At 39.5% G+C, this 23,261-nt stretch overlaps 1 protein-coding gene across 2 annotated transcripts in view; it reads left to right on the top strand.

Moving 5' to 3' along the window:
- Positions 1-23,261, top strand: part of LOC145984103 (DNA excision repair protein ERCC-6-like 2) — a 206,071-nt gene that overhangs the window by 78,281 nt on the left and 104,529 nt on the right. For both annotated transcript variants that reach the window (XM_083117522.1, XM_083117521.1), the window contains exons 4-5: positions 1,496-1,679; positions 16,690-16,909. In XM_083117522.1, coding sequence (XP_082973648.1) covers positions 1,496-1,679; positions 16,690-16,909 — 404 coding nt within the window. The remainder of the gene's footprint in view (positions 1-1,495; positions 1,680-16,689; positions 16,910-23,261) is intronic.

Raw genomic sequence — 23,261 nt, 5'->3', positions numbered from 1 at the left:
TAACATGTTAGGAACTGCACATTGTGCTACTATTTTCTGCTCTGTAAGCAAAGTTTTATTTATTCATTGTTTGATTGCTTTTCACCATTTTCACATGCGACATTGGTGACGTGAAACCAACACCTTGATTTTGGACAGTTACATTATATTCTGATCCCTTATGAAAAAAGTCATTAAGAGAATATACTCTGATTAATGTGAAACACATCTAGGATTATTCCTTTTCACATTTGCAAGCCTTGACCTCAGCTTTTTCCACTTGTGTAGAAGTGTTTTGTGTTCTATTGTTATCTCTTTTTGTATTGTCTGTATCATTCATGACACATGCAGAGAGTTTGAAGTTATGTGTCTAGCTTGCACCATATGTTGTAGAATTTCCATTCTAGGGCTTGGCAATGTTTTTGTAAGGGTGGAAAGGCAAACTTAGAATCAAAATAGCCATAAGTAGTACCATAGTAAAATACTTAAAGGGAGTGTTTTGAAAAATTTCAAGAGTGGTTAAGGTTAGAGCAATGGCAGAGTATGCCAGAGACCCAGATTCATGTCCTGGTCAAGCCTGCATTTCATTTGTTACTTAAATTCCCATCTAGTACATCTTATGTGTGTGCCAAAATATGAAGCAAAGGGTACTCTCGGAAATTGCCTATTTTGACCACTTTCAGTTGATTTATTTTGGTAGACTTATTTACTATTGCTTACTGTACCTAGTATGATAATATGATAATGACACACTTGTTGAAATGTTTTGAGCATTTAAGTTTGTTGTTGTTTTGTTTTTTTAATTCACTGTTCCCGACCATGGTATGTAATGAAAATGCAACAATAAACAAAGAATGAAGGATACAGCATATCCCATGATCCATGAAGAAAAAAACAGATTAATCATGAACTATCTTGATGAGAGTAGCACATTTAAGTTATAAAGAGAGTTTCTTATTATTACATAATATGCATTATATTAAATTAGATTACATCACTTCATCTTGCTTGCTATTCAATTTTTCTTTTAGGGATGGAGATAGGAAACAAATAGATGCTATTTTTTGTGTATTGAATTATACGAGGGTTGGGGAGTAAATCATGGCAACCCAGTAATAATTCGACAATCGAAGGAGTATTAAAAATTTGTTATATACAACTGAAAGAGTATCCATTATGGATATTTTGTTGTTAGGAATCATGAAAGAAAACACAAGCAACCCTGTGACATACACATGTATTAATGTACAAGTTACAAAAACCTGTCTGACCCTGTGACATACACATGTGCACATGTTACAATAACTTGTCTGATTATGACAAAGCTTTGGACAAGAATATTTCAAATTCATTTGAAATGCTACCTGCAACAAACCAGATTTTTAGCATTAAATACATTTTTTTTTCTTGTAATGAGAACATTAATAAACTACTGTTAACATACACCTAATTGCCTGCACACATCCACAGTTTTTTCTTTTTCGAAGAAAGTAACCATTGTGAATTTTCTTTCCAGGCACAAAAGAAGATGTACTGAGGCATATGTCACCATGTCTTCGGAAAGAACTTGGACTCAAATATGAAACTAAAATATATGATCCAGTTTTAATTGTGTGCCCAAAATCAGTTGTGCACAATTGGATAGATGAATTTGAAACCTGGGGATATTTCACAGTAGGAAAGTACTATGGAAAAGACAGGTACATCTTGGTTATTAGAATTGTGTAAATGCAATATTCATAGACTTGAAAAATAGAAAGTACTGCCTCAACATTTTTTTAAAACTTATGTTGGGCAGTTGCAGTAATCTGTTGAAAAAATTGTGAAACTTTTATCAGATTTATAACTGCTTTGAATTACACTGTTTTGTGTGAATTGTCTTTGTAGCATAGTCTTGCACATCATGAAGTTTTCTTCAAAACTTCAAACTTAATAATTGTTGATTACCTTTCATGTACAGAAATCCGTAAACAAATGCAGTGGAAGATACCATTTAAACCTATTACTGAATACTTTGAACACTAGTTATTAACTTTTTCCTTGAAATAAGGCAATGTTGGTTTCCCTCTACTACAGAAAACTTGACCAAGATTTGTATACATTATTGTATCATTTATCTAGTTGATTGAAGCCTCCCATGTGTAAGCCTCTCCAGATGGGAACTTTTCCAGCACATGCTTTTCCAACTTGCCACGATGTACAAAAACAAAAATTGTAGCCCAAGAACTAATTGTCATAGAGAGATGAAAGCTTTTTATTTATTTTTTATGACAGGGATTTTGGCCAGGTGAAATTTATACAGTGTAATTCTCAATAATGAAAGTTAAAGAAAGAAGAAAAAAAATACAATAAATTGGTGGTCACGACAATAGACCAAAGTAAATGAAAAATACACTATGTAGCAGTAATATATTCCTACAATAATGCATAGTTTTGTTGAAAATATGCTTATACTTCTTTGGGGAAAAATAATAACAATGTATAAGAGTGGCAGTGTTGCCAGCTTATGGAACATATTTCTGGAAAGTTGCTTCTAGTGTTGGCTCTATGAACGATGGATGAATCAAATTTGGCAGGAAGCATGACAAGAGACCACTCTTTGAGGTTATGTAACACCTGTCCCCCAATTTTGAGAGACAAGATACTAATTTACCCAAGATTTTCAAAAGTTGTAATTTTCAGGAAATTTTAAAAATTGGGCATTTGGATCTGGACCCCTAATTGTCACACATTCTTAGTGTTATTTTGTTCTCACTATTACATCAGCCATACACGAGTGTTTGAAGGGCATGCTTAGTTCAAGGCTAGTAGGATTATCATTGAGTATGACAAACACATAGGGAGGCCCCTCAGCTGCACAATGCCTAACATCATTGCAAGAGTTCAACAGCTTGTTCATGAGGATCAGTGTCAAAACATTCACCACCTTCTTTGTAGCTGATCAGTGGTGGTTCATCATGTTGAATTGTTGGACTTTTAACCAGAGTCTTTAGTTTCTATGTGTAAAGTCAACGGCAAAGATAATGGTAGGCAAATTGTCCACCTCTATTTTCATTACTTTTTTATTCTACATCCTGTGTTGTTTTAGGGAATGAAACTATGTTGCTTCAAAGCAGGTATTGTTCTTTGCTTATTGAAGCCATTATTTCAATTCATTGTCATCATATCATGTAATTCAGATCAAATTGGTGAAAATGGTGGTGGACAATTCGCCTACTGTTTTTTTTTTTGCCTTTGGATGTACCAGTGTTTCAGAGATTGGGTCTGTGGGTCTGTCTGTCCTCAGGGTACATTTTTGTTTTCAACTTTGTGCTCAAAGAATTTGGAATGATTATTTAGTGGTGCCTGAGGCTACACCTTGTCTAGTAGTCAGGGCAAGAAGACCTATTTTTGTGGTGTGAAGGCAAGTTGAATTCTGATTTTGGATGAAGCAAAGAATGTGACTGCTGATGAGGTGGGAATTACTTATGGGGCATGCCAACAGATTCTGACTGTGATTTTGACGTGCTTCATGTCAGTGCCAAACTTGTGACGATGATTCTAACAGCCAGTGGCATATACTCTGGGTCATCTAGGTAATCGGAGATGACGTGACTATAGTTTTTAAAAAAGTTATTTTTGATTTCCTCTCAATATTCTTTCCAACTAACCTTTCATTCGTACATTTCTTTCCTTCCAGCACGCAAATGTTTTCAACAGTTTGCCGCGGAATGTCTGAGAGGCTTTCTTCAGCTGGTGGACTCATCTCGGCAGGGTGAGATTCCACCGGCTCCCTTTACATTCCTTGATGGGGAGGGAGGGGAAGGAAACACTGCTTCTCAGGCATGGTGATTCTTTTTCCAGGTAACCTCCTTCTGGAGAGAGTCTCCAGTTGCACTCTCCACCCCAGAGCCTTTTACCCTTCCCTCGGCTGGCACCCTCTTCTGCCATTCTTTCCCAATGGCCTTTGTATCGCAGGAGCTGTGTTGTTTATGACAGGAAAATTTCTTAGGGATGGGAATTCTAGGTTCACAAATTACATACTGAAAAGGGAAGTAGGGAAAATACATCTGGAAATGCGCAAGAAACTGAGAAATCTGAACAACATTTGTGAACCAATTTTATGTTAATTCTCATTTTACATTTGCTTCTGTCTTCCTTGTCTCTGCTATTTGAACAGAATTTTGCCAAAGAGGAAAAGCTTAAATATTGAAGATCAAGGTAATTAAATAAATTAAAATTTAAACTAGATATTCAAGGAATTACACAGACCTCCATGGCGGAGTGGTTAGCATTATTTCATACGACGCCAGAGCTTCAGGGTTCGAATATCAGCCTGGGCATGGGTTCTCTTTGAAAATGTCCCTAATTTCATATCACTCATCGTGATTAACAAAAGTGGCAGAAAAGCGACGTAAAATAACAATTTAATCAATCGATCAATGAAGTAATAAATTTATTTATATAAAGTAAAAAAGTAAAGTGATCCCCTGTGCTTTGCACCATGCCATGAAGGCAGGGGGTGTGGAGTTAGGGCCCCACACTTCCTTGATCACAACCGAAGGTGTGGCTTATATGATCAGCACCATGCCCCTGGCCGCTTTTACTCCCCCAGAGTTTCCTCCAGGTACCCACTTTGTATGATGCTGGGTGGGCGCCGGAGCTACTTGAACAGGTGCAAAAAACCCCGGTTTTTCCCTGCCGGGGATCAAACCTGGGTGTCTCGCATGGTAGTCAGATGCCCTAACGACTGAACTACCGCGGCACTTAAACTATTTATATGCCTACTTTTTTTTCCATTTTTATATTTTAAAATGCTTGATTACTTTCTCTTTGTAACCTTCAAAACCAGTGAGAGTACTTCTTTCAGGGAAATGAATGATATTTGAAAGGGAAAGCTATCAGAATATATATAACTTCTGGTTCTGTCTCTTTCTACTCACACCGATGGTGCTACGAAGTTAGTGAAAATTTTGAATTTTTCTACTGTCCGGTGAGTGTTTCCTTTCACCTACTTTGATTTTTACTTAGCCCTTTTGGAGGGTCAAAAGGGCCAAAAAACTCACTCACTCACTCACTCACTCGCTCTCGCTCTCTCTCGCGCTCTCTCTCGCTCTCTCTGCATAACAGCCCATGAAGGGCCTTGGCTTACCTACCGACTGCCTGTCTCCCTCCCACGTTTTCCTTCATCACCTCTCAGCATGGAGATTGTCAACCAGTATTGGAATAGCCGGGTGGTCAGCCTGACATATCCCCAGCCATTATGGTAGGTCTCCACAACCGGATTACGCTTACTCATTCGAAGCTCCCCAATTTCCTTATGATGGTGGGTTGCCACTGGCCCTATACACAGGCCAAAAATTCCCGGAGACTGAACCCGGGATCGAACCCATGATGTCCTGCAGCCACCGTCCAAAGCAAGGTGCTTTAGACTGCATGGCCACGGATGTGCTCGGAAATTCCCCTTACAAACTCCTATGGCTAGTAGAGGGGACTGAGTAGACAATATTTGGAATAGGAAACCATGTCCGTTTCTGTGCTACAACCATGACAATGTGTCAGATGTGCCTGTGTTGGTATGCAACCAGGTAGGCAGTACATGACGTCAGAAGATTACCTGATGGCACGTGATGTCTACCCTGCCATGGTATCCTGCCTGGAGACCCATTCACGTGCCTGTGCGTCTCTGATGAACATGGTTTGCAGAATACACGGACATGATTCTTGTGTATGGCGCAGCTGAAGGGAATGGAAGAGCAGCTCGTCTGCTGTATCAAGAGTGTTATCCACAACGTGCGACTCCATCGCATACTCTTTTTGCCATCATTACGCAATGGCTCTGAGAACGAGGTACCTTCACCGGCGACAGGAAGGACTGTGGTGCTCCAAAGAGACTCCGCACGCCCGAATTGGAAGATGCTGTACTGCACCACGTTGAACAGAATCCATCAACAAGTACGCGAACAATTGCACGTGCAATGGGTGTTTCTCGCAGCATCGTATGGGAGGTTCTGCATGAGCAACAACTACATCCTTACCACCACCAAAGAGTACAGGCTTTGAGACCAGTCGATTTTGTACCACGTGTTAACTTCTGCACGTGGTTTCTGCACCGCTGCATCGACGAGCCCCAGTTTCCACGTCAAGTTCTGTTCACAGATGAATGTAAATTCACTAGGAAGTGTGAGGGCCTCCCCGATGGCACAGTGGTAACATCGCCACCTTGTAATCAAGGGGTCCTGGGTTTGATACCCAGTGGAGGCACATGTGGTTCGGATCCCACTTTAAACTGTAGGTCCAGTTGGACTTAAAACACCAACTCAACTCAACTCAACTCAACCCAACTAGGGAGTGTGTTCTCAATTCTCGAAACAGCCATGTCTGGGCAGACAAAAACCCTCACGTGACTCATGTCCAGATATTCCAGCCCAGATTTGCTATCAATGTGTGGGCAGGTATTCTGGTCTGGCCAAACTAACGGGTGCCACCTACTTGATCTTCGTACAGAAAGTAGTGGTCCTGTTTGTGGATGCTGTGCCATTGAACGTCGACCAGGAACTGTGGTTTCAGCATGATGGTGCACCGCTTCACTTTACACGTGACGTTCGGATACATCTTAACCAAAGATTCGGGCAAAGATAAAGATGGATAGGCCAAGGTGGTGTAAATGCATGGTCACCACCCACGTTCGCTGGCTTTAACGCCATTGGACTATTTCTTGTGGGGTCGTATTGAAGAGTATGGTGTACGAAACTCGTGTAGAGACAGAGGACAGGACAAACTGCTGGCACGAGTTATGGTCCCTGCACAAGAGATTGACGGGATGCCAGGTGTGATGGAGAGAGTGTATCGGAACATGATTCGTCGGTACAATGTGTGCAACGACGTTGGTGGTCATCACATCAAGTCACTGTTATAGTTGGGCAGTGCCGTATGTGACACATCCAGTGTAGAAGACAGAAACAAATTGTTGCATTCCACTGTCGACACAGGTGTTATTGTGATCAATGAATAGTACGTTTCTTTTTTGTTCCCTTGGCATTGTTACCAAATAAATTTGTTTGTATTATAAACTGAGTCACACGTCATTCACTTCTGTACCTTACGTAACACCTCATTTGACATGGTTGTAATAAATGATTACACACTAGGTCATCAGGTGATCTTCTGACATCATGTACTGCCTACCCAGTTGCATACCAACACAGGCACATCTGACACATTGTCATGGTTGTAGCACGGAGCCCTTGTGGCCCTCCTTCCTTTTATCCAATTTTTCCAACTTTGGAATGAATCCTTTTGAGTACAACTCACTTCAACTGAACTGCCTTAGAACCCTCATTGTTTCCCATGCCAAGGCCATGTCCCATGCACGCTTCCTGCATTCATGTTTGATATTAGGCCTAACACCTAAAAGCCTCACACCCAAACTGCCTTTTTCTGCTATGCACCCAAGTATTAAACCCATGATTTTCCCACTTGCGAGATACTTTGCTATTGAGCTAACCCACACCATGTACCAATCCCAGCTTAATCGCGCCCAGGAACTGTCCTTATCCATCCAATCCCTCACAAAAATCCTTTTGTTGACCCCATTTGAATGCTACCAAAAAATTGAATCTTTCTGGCATGCAGCCCATTCTATCTCAAACGACCTTAGCAACAAACACCTACACAAACTGTCCAACCTCTGCCGCCAGGCTTTTCAGGCTGGCTGCACTCTCCCCCTTCCACTCCCACCACAATTCACTCCCAAATCCACATGCCCTCTACTGCCTGACCCTCCCTTGCTACTACCCCCTCCTCCAGCACCACTAATAGAACCGCAGAAACACCAAAGCTGCACCCACAATTTTTGCACCTTGGTAAACAACCAGTCCACGGACAAACCCACCCCCACCACCACCAGACCCATGGTCACCAACGACCCTAACCTACCCCAACACAACCAAAGTGTACTAAATTTGTCCAACCACAATCTCACCCCTACCGAAATTGATATTCTATCCAAAGGCCTCACCTTCTCCCCCACAACTCCCCACAACCAATTCCGTCTCCTCTTTGATATCCACACCTTTGCCAGACACCTCAGATGGCAACACTTCTGGGCAAAAAACCCTTCCCCCCAGACCACAACCAATGAAACCCACTCAAGCCTCCTCCAGTTTTGCCCACCATCCTCCCAAGACCCAACCCCCCTGCCCACCAACCACCCCCTGGAAAGATACATCACTGCCATAATCTCCACTATCACTGACAGCTCATTTCTTGACAACCTCCACAACAAACCCAACTTGAATCCCTCTCAAGATAAAGCCCTTCAAGATCTCCGCCAGAACCACCACATCAAAATCCTCCCAGCTGACAAGGGATCCACCACGGTGGTCTTGAACTCTCAAGATTACCTGGCGGAAGCCACTCGCCAGCTGGCCGACTCCTCCACCTACAAAACCACCATGGTCGACCTTTCAGCCACACACCTCAACAGAATCCAGGACTTTATCTACACCCGAGGTCCCCCAGAGGGCCTGACAGCCTCCACCATATCCATGCTCATCCCAGACAACCCCCGCACCCCCACTTTTTACCTGGGTAACAATAGTATAAGCCGGAGACGGATTTCTTAAAATTTACAGGAGAAAAGACGAGAAAGTACTTACGGAATTGCGTTCTTGAGGACTTTCTGAAGCCGGGGAAATTGTTTTTTCGAATCGTGCAACTTATTTGGCCTGTAAGTAAGGTATTTTTCGTCATTCATGCATCTCCGTTGTACAATAGCTCGTGCCGCCATTACCGTCGACTACGTGAATCAAATGTTCCATGCGTTCGATCATGTAACCCCCTGTCAGTGTAGCAACCACACGGTAGTTTTACAAGATGACGTGTGAGGGGTTTTTTTTTTCCAATTTAAGGTAAGACTCTAGTTTACGTCCTTTTCCTAAGGAATGCGTGACATATATCGTTGGAAAGCTTATTTTATAAGGAATTCAACAACGTAAATCCCAAAGCGAGGAAAAATTTCCTGAAGGAGTGAATCAAGAAAAACCGATGTTATCCGGATATGCGTAATTGAAAGTACTGAGGAATTTTTTAGATGATGAAGCACATATTTAGGGGTGAAATGAGTGCTAATGGAACCTAACAGGCCTAACCTAACCTCATAGGCATACCTCGACCCCGTGAATGGATAGTGCGGCTATCGTGAACAGAAAGTGTAAAAAGAAAAAGGTACTTACTCGAAGAGATGCCGGGTGCCGCACCACGATCGCGCACCGCGAACGCAAAGAAGCAATCACCATGCAGATAAGGACGTAGAGTAGAGTCTAGCCTCAATTTTCACTTAAAAACCTTTTGTGAATTGTTTGTGTGGCATTTATCGGTTCATAAGTTTGGAAACACTGCACATCAGCTGACGATACTGCATATCAGCTGACGACAGACAACGTGAGTCAAGATTTGCCCCCCGAATTAGCAACGACCAATAAATGATTAAAATGTTAAAAATAACGCTTTTTTCATGAAAAAAAAGTGATCCTCAGCTTGAGAAATGTTCCAGTATGCATATGAGGTAAGTAGCAATGATTTTTATTTGAAAATAAACGAGTTTAATGTGTCTCCGGCTTATACTACTGTTACCTTTACCTGCTGCCCAAGATCCATAAACCTGGCAACCCTGGCAGACCCATCGTGTCCAGTTACAATTCACCTTCTGAAAGAATCTCAGCCTTTGTCGACTCCCACCTCCAGCCTCTTGTTAAAGCTCTGCCCTCCTACCTCCGGGACACCAGCCACTTTATTCAGAAAATTAACACTCTCCCACCATTACCTGCCAACACTATCCTTGCCACCATCGATGTTACTTCTCTCTATACCAACATACCTCACTCCCATGCCCTCTGCTCCATAGAATCCTTCCTCAACAACAGACCAAAACCCCACAACCCCAGCACTAATTTCCTGACCCATCTAGCTCACCTTGTCCTCACGTGCAACAACTTCACCTTCGAGGACAAGCACTATCTCTAAATCCGGGGCACAGCCATGGGTACCAGAATGGCCCAATCCTATGCCAACCTGTTCATGGGCAAAGTTGAAAAAGAGTTCCTGGAGACCCAATTTCTCAAACCTCTCCTCTGGCTCTGTTTCATCGATGACATCTTCATGCTTTGGACGCATGGAGAACCTTCCCTGACCACCTTCCTAGACAAACTTAACCACTTCAGCTCCATCAATTTCACCTGGATTCACTCCACCAACCAAATCACCTTCCTGGATGTGGATGTGCACATGAAGGAAGGACATTTGGAAACCTCCATCCACATCAAACCTACCAACCATATGCAATACCTACACTTCTCCAGCTCCCATCCGTTCCACACCAAGAAAGCCATCCCATTCTCCCTGGCCCTCAGAGGTCAACGCTTCAACACCTCAGACACCTCCCGACAGAACTATAACCTCCGCTTACACCAAGCCTTGACCAACCGTGGATATCCTTCCACCCTGGTCACCAAACAAATATCCCGAGCTGCTTCATACACTCCCACAAGAAACCTGCCACCAATCCCCCTGCACTTGTCACCCAATATCACCCCCACCTCAACAAAATCAGACACACTCTACGTTCCCTCCTTCCCATCCTGCACAGTGATCCTGACACCAGAAATATCTTCCCCGACAAGCCCAGAGTTGTCTTCAAACGCCCTCCCAATCTCCAAAACATCCTGGTCCACCACAATCCACCTACTCACAATCAACTCGCACCTGCCCACAAATGCTAACCGCCCAAGGTGCAAAAACCTGTCCCATATTTGTCACTTCCCGCACCCTCCAGATCCACACTGCCACCGGCAAATTCACCCTCTACCCCAAAGGAACCTGCAACAGCTAACCTAATTTATATCCTCACATGCAACATCTGTGGGAGCTTCTACCTGGGGGAAACATCCACAGCCCTGAACCTCCGCATCAACAACCACCGCTCCTCTACCCAAAACCTGGACTTTGCTGTTGCCATTCACACCAATCACCACAATATTCCTTTTAATGACTGCTTCCAGGTAGCGATCGTCCACTCCTTGCCCCAATCCACCAACACCTCAATACGTAGAGGATGGGAGAGGGCCTACATATCCACCATAAATGCAACCACACCTCCAGGCCTGAACAAGGTCACCCAGTAATGCCCCTCATCCCCTATCCTCACCCTCACCACCACCTTTTCCCAACCAACCCCTCCACCACCACCACTTACAGTTGTCGACAAGCCTGGCGAAAGAACCATTATTTTTTTTATTTTTTTTTGTGGTACTGTCAACACTTTTTTTTTCTTTTCTTTTTTTCCCTTCGGGACCTGGCAACACTGCAGGTCATGCTTACTCTTCCCTCTAGTCACTTAGTTATACAACGTCTCTCTACTCCTGAAGATGTGACATACCATCACGAAAATTTGAATTTTTTCTATGTCCGGTGAACGTTTCCTCTCTCCTCTTTCATTTTTTATTTAGCCCTTGTGGCCCTCCTTCCTTTTATCCTATATATATATGGAATCAGTGCGTTTGTTCTTTGAAAAGCAACGTAAATTAACTAATATATATATATATATATATATATATATATATATATACAGGGTGCTTAGAACAAACGCACTGATTCCAACTTGGAGAACTTAGCGCATCGCAGAGAATTTAAAGCTGGGAAAGGGGAATTCTCAGCATCCATAGGGAATTTCATTCTGAGTCAAGCAGGAACAGAACAGGGAATTGAATGCGTGTGGAAGGTGGCTTTGTGTTGTGCTTGGTGTTCCTATTGGTGTTTTGAAAATGTATTATTTGTATAGGTGTTTGTGGTTTAGTATTTGTGCTAGTGCTGTGTTTACTGAAGTTAAAGGTAATGGATATAATTGAGCATTTGCGTGTGAAAATATTTCGAACGAGATCTTTTCTGGAGAATTTGCAAATCATTAATGCAGGTAGGCCATTATAGCATCTCTTGTACCACAGCCACAGGCTTTAACTTATACTTCCATGTATAAAAATAAAAAATCGGGAATGCACTGATAACTGGGTACTGGGGTAACTCGAATTTTACACTTCGATAATATTGAGTTTTTTTTTTATTTCACTAGCACATTCCTTTCATATTGTATGTTACAGGTTGTTTTTTCATTAGGTTTACTGTACTTTCTTGTTTTATTATTTGAAATTCTAAGCGTAGATTAACTGCAATCAGAACAATTAATTGATAGTGGTTGCAACAATAAAGTAAAATTTTCCACACATATATTCATAAATCCTGTATGGATGCTGAGGTAAATTTGCAGGGAGACTTCAGGAGTGGGTGAATGAATCGGAGTTTATCCACTCGTTAAAACCAGCATATGCCACTGCTAACAACTGATCAGAAGCAGCAGTGTGTTGACGTCTGCAAGGAGCTTTGTCAGGTTACCTCTGATGATGCAACCTTCTCTTACAGGGTTATCACTGGTGTTGGGAGCTCGGTTTGTGGTTATGACCCTGAAACAAAGCAACAATCCTTCCAGTGGAAAATTGCAAAATCACCAGGACCAGAAAAAGTGAGACAGGTGAAGAGCAAAGTCATGAACATGCTCATCACTTTCTGTGACAAGGGGATTGTGCACAAAGAATTCATCCTTGCAGATCAAACATTCAGTTCCACCTACTACTGTGACATTTTGCGGTGGCTGCATGAAAATGTTCTGAGACGTTACCTTGAATTTGATTGATATAATGCAACCAGTTACGGGGTTACGCTACTCATTTGTGGCTCCCCAATTTCCTCATGATGGTGGGTGGCCATTGGTCCCATACACTGGCCGAAATCTCTTGAGAAAACTTGTTACACTTCTCCCAGTAGACTCAAACCTGCACATGCCCTGTAGCCGGAGCCCAAAGCTTGCACCTTAGACCACATGGCCATTGTGTGGGACAAGCTCAATACTTAGTAAACAGAATATGAAAAACTCATGTACAGGCACTATGAAGAAAAATGCACCTAATTTTTAAACATGGCAGCAACAAGTTTAGAGATAAATGAACCCACCCACATAGTTGAATCTACGTATATTTGATATTGTTGTTACATGAATAGCACAAGCCTTAGTTTATATCATCTCTGTTCATGCATGTAAGATGCAAATTTGCCCAACCAACTTGTCCACCATTTTGAAATACTGTTATCTTATTATATTTTACACAGTGCTATCTAGATAAACTTATTTTCATGTCTTTTTCGTAGAATTCAGTGATGTTCATTTACTCTGTGTTGTATTTTCTGACTTGCTTTCACTAATCAGCCACTTCCTCACAGTCCTCACTTGAAGATTTGCAGAGGTCTCAATTTATGCCATATTCTTTCCTCAAATTCTGATATGCAAAAGTTGCTAGTTTCAGTGTTGTCACCTTCAAACATTCACTGCTTCTCAGGCACATAGTGGAACAATTTCAATATGTTTTGTGGCTCAGATTGCCCAGTATTTGGCTGGTCACACTCGAGCATTTTGCGTAAAGTCACTGCTGTTGATGGTTATTGGATAATCATTCTTTACAAGTTTCTTTGGAACACCAAACTCGGTTCATTTTTCAAGTTTTTTTCCTTCTATTCACCTTGTCAAATGCTTGTTTAATATCTCTGAAGAGTTTGTGAAATTGAATGTTACTTTCATCAGTTTCATTTAATCATCACTCATCCTCATGATTTGCAGAGAAAAATGGCAGATAATTTGTGTAAAATAGTGAACAAACAAACAAACAAAAAATTGCAGAAAATAATTCTTCTACTAAACTTTCAGTATATACATATATTGCATCAGTATATTATTTAATACTGTTATTAGTACAGTACATGTAGTTTTCTCTCTTTTTTATATATGGCGCATATTAGTGCCATATTCGAGTCATTAAGTATTTTATTTTTCTCAATTCCATATTTTGTATAACAACTTAATTATTCTTTGTATCATAAATGGTCCAGTATTTTGCAGTAATTCTATATTTCACCCTACCCTTTGTTTTCCATCCAAGTTTCCTTCCCATAGCCTCCATGCAAAGCAACAGGGACAGTGGTTTCCAGCACTTCTCCTCCCTGTCACTGTGCTTTTCTGGAATTTATGGAGAATGATCTGCCAAGGATGATCCTCTCCAGTAGGGATGTAACGAAGCTGAAAATTTACCAATGCCGATGTACTCACCGATAATTTTTGGAACCGATACCGATATTTAACCGATTCCGATACATAAGGTTATTAAACAGAAATGGGATGTTATTTTCAGCATGACAAAAATAAATTTTCTATGTACATTTCTATTGCATATCATATGTATATACATATATATTCTCAAGAGATGCGAATGTACATTTACATCTACAAAATGTTATGTGAACCTTTAAGAAGAACATGGATTCTCAAGAGATTAAACATTAGTACACAAGCAGTTCATTGAAATGCAAAATTAATTCCTGTTCTGCCAAATTCAACTTCAGAAACACGAGATTTGGAAGCACTTATCTCAAATCTGTTCAGCAACACTGAACACTCAATCACTGAATACTGATGCAGCAGGTATGCCCAAGTATTTTCTCAGCACTTGCTTCAGGTTTGAATATTCATTTTTGAATTTCCAATACAACAGCAGATCCTGGTTCAGCAATGTACTGTTTTATTTCCGATTTATAGTTAGGTTGATCCTCTGAATGAGTTTGCAATAATTTTATTACAAAAACTCTACAATAATGACGAATCATAACCAAATTTTCAATAAATCATACAAAACTAGAATATAAAAGTTATTAGAAGGTAAAAACTAGTATAATCTGTACCGGTTTAAATATCGGATTTTTGCCGATTCCGATACCGATGCCGATATGTCAATTTCAGCCGATTTTCATACATCTGTAATCGACTTCAGCACATCCCTACTCTCCAGTCTCTGGTAACACTTCTGCTCCAGTCCTGCACCAATTAATAGACCCCCAAAACATATAATGTGATACCGAACATAATAATGAAGTAATGACAAATAAAAATGACTAAAGATAGAAATCCAACATTTTTAAAATGGCTCATAAAAGAAAGTTTTGCACAGGAATCATACTTGCTACCCAAATTATTATATTCATGTAACCGGTGACATGGCAACCCATCTCTGGGAGGAATAGCTGCTTTTTCTCTGTTTAGGTGCTAGGTTGAAAGGGGAAAGGGGCTGTTGATTGTTGGGAGCGCTCAGTAGACTATGGCAAGTATTAAAGTATACGATAAGCAGTGGTAGACTAAATATTTTATCCAGTAAAACAATGTAAATCTATGTGCATTGTGTCAATATTGGTCTAGGTTGGATAGATTTAAATTAATGTGAGCAAAGTATAAAAGTACAATTTGGCAGCATCTACTTCTGGTTAATTGAATTTTTGCTATTTTGATTTATTTAATGTGAGTAACCAACATGTCCAATTTGTGCTTCTATCTTTAAGAATAAGAAATTTTAATATTGCTGAATGAATATTTTAAATTGATATAAAACCTGCAGTACACCGAATATCAGTATTCTCCCACAAAAGAAAAAAAATAATTTTAATAAAGTGTTCCGATTTTCTATTTTTTTTATTTGTATATGTTCAACATATGTTTCATATGAAACTACTAAATTTATGAAATTATCTTAGTCTAAAAAATTTAGTCAGATTGACTTCTACCTGTAAATGTGGTCTGTGTATATTATTTGAATTTTTGAAAATATTAGCATTTCTCATTAGCCAAGATTGAGAATGTGTGGGACCCTACCCCCACATCTCCTAAGTGTGCCTTCATTGTATGGTGCTATATGCATGGGGAACTTTACCCTTTTTTTTTAAAACTTGTGTTTGTTTTGTTATTAACTTTTTCTAATCTTCTTGTTTGTGAGACAACGATAAATTCAGCTAACATATCAGAAATTCCCCACATCACAGAAGTTGAGCATCCTGAGTTACTCCATAAAATTTGAAAGTCATACTCAGTTTAATGAGGATATTTTTTTTTATTATTTTAATGTGTGTCAAAATGTGAGCACATACTTATGACAAGAGCAGTTACTCTGCCTCTCTATGCATGCAAAATGAAGTAAGTGCTCCAGAAAAATGAGCAGGTATTAATTTTTTATATGGATGGACCAATATGAAAGTTTGGTCAATACCAATAAAGTACAAATGTAAAATTTACTGATACCAATAACCACTAACCAGTATAAAATTCCAAATGATCCTTGAAGAACCTCAATGGATCATTCACCTCCTTAATAAATGTGTGTTTACAGTTGCCTGCAATGCAAAAGAAGTTGTATATTTTGACATTTACCTTTTTAGAAGTAGGTCATGGAGAGTATCCATAAAGAATATAACAAAATTGCAGAATTTTACATTAAACTGCAATATATTTCCAGATATATTGGATCGGTAAAATAATCAGTAATTTTTTCAATGAACCGATACACCAATTTGCTTACATATTGTCCGATATCGATAGAGTACCGATTAATCTGTCCCATCCTTATTTTTTTATGTGGTCTAATGTCTTATTCAAGGAATACAAAATTTTTGCAAAAATCATCAATAGACAAATTATTTGTTAGGATAAATTTTAAAATATTTTTTGAAACAAGTGAATGGTACTTGTGTAAATGATTATTGTTACACTTATATTTTAAACATTAATATTAATTTTAATTTCCTTTTAAGGGATGAAACACTGCAAGCTGCAAAACTGAATAAACTGGATGTAGTAGTGACTACTTTGGAAACTGCTCGTGATTGTGTAGATAACCTTAACATTGTACCATGGTCAGCAGTATTTGTTGATGAGGCCCACAGATTGAAGGAGCCTAAATCACAGCTAACTTGCAGCTTGAAAACTTTGAAGTGCAAAACACGATTTGGCCTAACAGGAACTGCCTTCCAGGTTTGTTTCTTAAGATTTAAATTACAATTTAAAAGTAGGTTTCAGAATATGTTGTTCTTTACATCTCATCTTTCTTTAATAAGGTTCAAATGAGGAGAAACTTATGTTCTCCATCTGGTCGAGGTTTTTTTTCTTTCTCTAACACATTTGTCATGATCACTCAGTGTTTAGTTTCACTCTGCTTGGCAATTACTAACTAACTCTCTTAACCTTTTGGTGCCCAAGGCCATTTTCACATGTAACCCCCTTGATGCCCAAGCCGATTTTGAGCAAAGTGCAGAGTTTCAATTAAATGAGTGTAGATCGGAGGCTAATTGCCCTAGAGAGATGAGTGATATACCGATATACCGTTGTACGCGGAATGAACCAGAGATTCAGACTATATAAAATTTAAGCAAATTCGGCGTATATGTGGCGGGGGGAGGGGGCTAACTCTCAAAATTCCAAAATTTCGAAAAAAAAAAATTGGTTCCCCCACCCTCCCCTCAAGGAAAAAGTACATGACAGTGTCGACATGCACATGGAAATGATCGCTGACATGTAAGGAACACAAAAATATTTGCATTATTATCATATGACCAATGTAACTTGAGTTGTACCCCCAAAAGGAATGGTCGGCACGCCACTGATTCAAGCTTCAAAATGCAGCGGTACCTTGAAATGACTTTAGCTCAGAGACTATTTGCCCTGGAGATATGAACGGATATACCGTGGTATGCAGAATGAATCACAGATTCAGACGATATATAATTTATGCACATTTGGCGTATATATGGAGGGGGAAAGGGGGGAAATCCCCTAAAATTCCTTTTTTTTAAAAAAATGGGGTTTCTCTCCCCCCACCCCCCTGAAAAAAAGGATATGAAAAGTTCAAAATGCACATAGAAATTATCGCTGGCATGTAAGAAACAGAAAAATATTTGCATCATTGTCGTATGACCAATATAACGCGAGTTGTACCCCTGAAACGAAAGGCTTGTACGCCACTGTCTCAAGCTTCAGAATTGAGCGAAATCCAGAGTTACATTGAATTGACTACAGCTCAGAAACTAAATGCCCTAGAGATATGAAAGATATACCGTTGTACGCAGAATGAATCACAGATTCAGACGATATATAATTTATGCACATTCGGCGTACATATGGAGGGGGAAGGGGGGAAATACCTTCAAAAATACTTTTCTTAAAAAAATGGTGCCCCCCCCCCCCCCGAAAAAATGTCAAAATGCACAAAATGCAAAATTTATGCAAATTTGGCGTATATATGGAGGGGGAAGGGAGAAAACCCCCAAAAATTATTTTAAAAAATTGTCACTTCACCCAAAAAATGTCCTCGCACTTGGGCACAAAACAACACCTACGCACAACATTCATGGACGAAAAGGTAGAACGCAGTGAAAAATGAGCACCAATTCTTGCAGTTGCTTGAAATTCTATTTTTAGACAATGCAGGGTAACCCCTGTTGCAACTTGTGGACACTTGTGCTAAAGAAACAAAGGTTTCCTTCAGCGCGCTTCGAAATTCCATATTCACAACGCAGATTCAACAACCAGTCTCCCCCCTCCCCCCACCCTGCTTGCGCCCTCACGGAAAACTTTCATTTTGACATCGGATACTGATAAACAAGCTTCCTTTGAATGCAGTTAAAAGGAGGGAGTGAAAAAGCATTGCTTTAGAACAACAAAGCCGGTCTTCCTTTGTTGGCAAAAATTTGACCTTGAAAAGAGATGTCCCCACTTTTCCTGCCTTTTCCTGCCTTTTCCTGCCATTTCCTGCCATTTCCTGCCATTTCCTGCCATTTCCTGCCATTTCCTGCCATTTCCTGCCATTTCCCACCCTTTCCCGCCCTTTCCCCTCCCTTTTCCCTCCCTTTTCCCTCCCTTTTCATGAAGACAAAAAAAATGCAAAAAAACATTTCTGTTAAATACATGTGTTAGGAACAATATAAAAAATAAAATCGAAATTCTAGCCAAAAATAGAAACGTTATAACGTAAAAACTACGACCTTGACACAGCATCTCGATAGAGACGCTTGGTACCAGGAGGGTTACATTTGGGTATCTCGATTGAGATGCTTGTGTCCCAAAAGGTTAAACCTGAAGGTTTATGGCTGCAGGAACACAAGCCTTCCATCTGCACCTATCCTGGGCGAGATCAATCCAATCTTTTCCATCTTTACCGATTTCCTTTCAGTCCATCAACATATCGCTCCACCTTTGTCTTGGCCTTCCTGCAGGTCTCTTACCATCAGGTTCCCAACAAGAATTGTGCAGAGACTTCTTTTCTTTCCCATTTGCGCCACATGGACTGCCCATCTAAGTCTTCTTATTCTAATAATGTCTGGGCATGAGTACAAATTATGCAATTTTTAATGATGTAACCTTCTCCATTCACCTGTCCCCTCATCCTTTTAGGTACCAAATATTTTTCTATGGATTTGATTTTCAAATACTCTTAATAATTTATGTTCCTCTTTTAATGTAAGGGACAAAGTTTAACATCCATACAAGACTATGGGCAAAATTACTGTTTTGTATATTTTAACTTTTAGTTTTTTAGATATTACTAGAGAAGATAAAAGTTTATGAAAAAAAATTGAATTATGAAATTTGTTGATCAGAAATTTAGATTTTACTTTGCCATTCATGATTTTATGCAAAAATTTCATGTCTGCTAATTTGCGACGGGTGTGTGGTGGTTGAATATTCAAGACAGACATAATATCTGCTTTATGGAGGTGCCTCAGAGAAGTTATTGAATGGTGATTGGAAAAAGTTGGACAGAATCAATCCTGGAGAGATTAGTTTTTGATAGGAGAGCAGTATTTAAGAACAGGGGAGATGGGATTTGAAAAATATGTAGACGGATGATTGGTGTTGGATTTCAGTGAATCTGTACAGAAGACCGAGGAGACGCATTGCTCTTTTAGTAGTTCTCATAAAAGTTTAGTTTTTCTTCGATGATAACTCCCAAGATTTTTTTGAGAGGAAAGGTTTTTGGTGGGATTGTTTTCAAGAGAATAAATAGAATTGAGTTTGCTCCTTTTTATGGAAATGGTGAGACAGGAGTATTTCTGGGGATTCAATTCAAGTTTCCACTGATGATACCACACAAGTAGTTCTGTAAGAGCTTGCTGTAAGATTGAAGAATCGTGTTCTGGTGAGATTTCTTTGAAGACTTTACAGTCATCGGCAAACAGAAGTACATTTATATGTTGAATCTGGATTGTAATTTATGAAGGAGAAGATTATGATTAATTTTATCGTAGGCTTTTGAAATGTTCAAATTAGGGATGTGATGAAGCTGAAAATTTACCGATGCCGATGTACTCACCGATAATTTTTGGAACTGATACCGATGCCAATATTTAACGGATTCCAATACATAAGATTATTAAACAGAAATGGGATGTTATTTTCAGCATGACAAAAATAAATTTTCTATGTACATTTCTATTGCATATCATATGTATATACATATATATTCTCAAGAGATGCGAATGTACATTTGCATCTACAAAATGTTATGTGAACCTTTAAGAAGAACATGGATTCTCAAGAGATTAAACATTAGTACACAAGCAGTTCTTTGAAATGCAAAATTAATTCCTGTTCTGCCAGATTCAACTTCAGAAACACGAGATTTGGAAGCACTTCAGGAAGTAACCTACTTCTCGTATCTCAAATCTGTTCAGCAACACTGAACACTCAATCACTGAATACTGATGCAGCAGGCATGCCCAAGTATTTTCTCAGGACTTGCTTCAGGTTTGAATATTTATTTTTGAATTTCCAATACAACAGCAGATCCTGGTTCAGCAATGTACTGTTTTATTTCCAATTTATAGTTAGGTTGATCCTCTGAATGAGTTTGCAATAATTTTATTACAAAAACTCTACAATAATGACGAATCATAACCAAATTTTCAATAAATCTTACAAAACTAAAATATAAAAGTTATTAGAAGGTAAAATCTCTAGTATAATCTGTACCGGTTTAAATATCGGATTTTTGCTGATTCCGATACCGATGCCGATGTGTTAATTTCGGCCGATTTTCATACATCTGTAATCGGCCTCGGTACATCCCTAGTTCAAATATATAGCTTCAAGCTGGGAATTATTTGAATTGATTGAGTAGCATGAAAAAGCAATAGTGAATGATTGGTCAAGCAAGAGCTGCCTGGAAGGGCACCATGCTGAGCAGTATTTATAAGGGGTGATGTGAACTTTAGCAACCTCTCTGATTTTTTCCTCACAGACAATAGATTTAATTGATTGATTTGCTTTATTTTACTTCAATTTTTGTGCTACTTTTGGCTAATTTGTGAAGATCGGGATGAGTGATGACATGATGAAATTCATGAATGGACACTCGCAAACAAACATCCCTGCCCAGGCTGGGATTCGAACCCAGGACTTCTGGCATCATAGTGCAATGTGCTAACCACTCTGCCATGGGGGTCTGCTACAGACAATAGAGAGAGGTGACAAAAGAGAATTTGGTCTTTCAGATTTTACGGAATTTTTGCCTCCAGATTTATAGAGTGGTACAATATTGGCAAGCTTGAACAAATCAGGAAACACACCTGTATTAAAACACTTATAAAGTAAGAAGCACAAAGGGTGAACCAAGGAGTCAGCAGTTTTGCAAAGAAAAATTTTGGAATTCCATCTGGGACTAAGGACTGGCAAAGATTCGAGGAGAGATTTTTTATTTCTTCAGGAGAGGTTTTAATAGAATGGAGTGTGTGTGAGCTGACAGACTTTACATGAGGAACAGGTTCAGAAACTGTTTCTGAGGAGAAATTTTCATGAAAGAACACATTAAATAGTTGTACTCTCTCATCTCCAACAGCATTGGCACACGAGGGTTTTCTTTCTGGAATTTACTAGCAAAAAATAACTTCTTTGGATCAGTCGTACACTCTGCTGTTAAGTTATTTACATAAATCACAGATATATGTCATCTACATACACCTCTGAATATCACAGAACGTTTTATAAGTATGTTCATTGGAGTACTGTTTCCACAGGTTCCAAGCCTGTTTTTTGTTTTCAAAATAAGAATGAATTTACTGTCAAACCAAATTGGGTATTTCACAGAGTGTGCTTTCTTGGTGGGAACAAAGTCATTTATTGCAGCATGCAGAGCTTCTACAAACATCTCCATGGAGTCGTTGGCCTCTTCATGTTCCAGCAGAAACCAGTGGTTTCTGTGTGTCTCTAGTGTTTTGTCATTCCAAAGGGCATTTCACCACAGGTGCTGAAGTCTATTTGGGGGTGGAGGTTTTTGACCTTTCTCAGTGAAGGGGAGGTGCATAGTGACATCAGAGAGGCATGGTCTAGTTCACACAGTGTTGCCAGCACATAGTCTAAATTGCTTTCCCTGTGTGTTTTGTACATGTCATGCTGCTTCAACCCAATGCAGTGTATGAAAGTATCAATAAACCATTGGTTGTTTGAGGACATTACCACATTTCGTAGCTTTCAACACCGAATCCCTGCAAGCTTCAAGGGCATGTAATGGAGATAATAGGAGCCAAGAAGAATTTTTTTTTGCCTTTCAGAATATTAAGTTCCACCCAAATAATTTTACTAGCCTGACTCAGATCAGATCACCATGAAGTTTACTGTTCCATTTTGTGTTTACACAAATCATAATGCCACCACCACATTGATTGAGATTGTCATTTCTAAAGATGTTAAAATGCTTGGCAAACGGAAATTCAGCATCAGTTACAGAATCATTTAGGTTTCAGTAAAAACTAAACAGTCATATTGAATTAGCTCACTTAAGTTGATAGCAAACTCAGAGAGCTTGTTTTTGATGCTTTGTATATTTTAATAGTAAACAGAGAAAACAGCTTCATTTTGTTTTGAGGGATCAGGGTTCGGTTGTATGTCGCCACACATGAGCATGAGACAGAGCAGATGAAATGCTGGGTGAGGGTTGGCTTATCTTGTGGTTGCTCCCCTTGGGTCTGTGACTATGGCATGGCTGCGGATAATCCAGGAACAAATCCAGCTGCAGGAAATCAATAGGTCCGTTTTCCAAGATTCCATTCATCAGACATAGAGTCACTTTTCAACATGTGTACACCATAAAACTGTTCTTCACATAGACGACGTTGGAACACACAAATGTAACAAAGCACTATCAGAAAAATGACACTTTTAGCGGAGAGAAGAAACATGTTCTGACTACCATCTGCCATCTTGAACTCTTTTAATAGCATCTTTAATTTCAGTCAGTTTAGGTTCTGGAACTAAAGGTTCTGCTGTGTGTAATTCATTTACTTGTGATCATCTCCTACATGAACATTTACAAGGTCATTAAAGTAGTTCTTCC

Source organism: Lepisma saccharinum, chromosome 2, assembly GCF_977018435.1.
Source record: "Lepisma saccharinum chromosome 2, izLepSacc3.1, whole genome shotgun sequence".
Classification (NCBI taxonomy): Eukaryota; Metazoa; Arthropoda; class Insecta; order Zygentoma; family Lepismatidae; genus Lepisma; species Lepisma saccharinum.
This window is presented reverse-complemented; position numbering and strand designations above follow the sequence as displayed.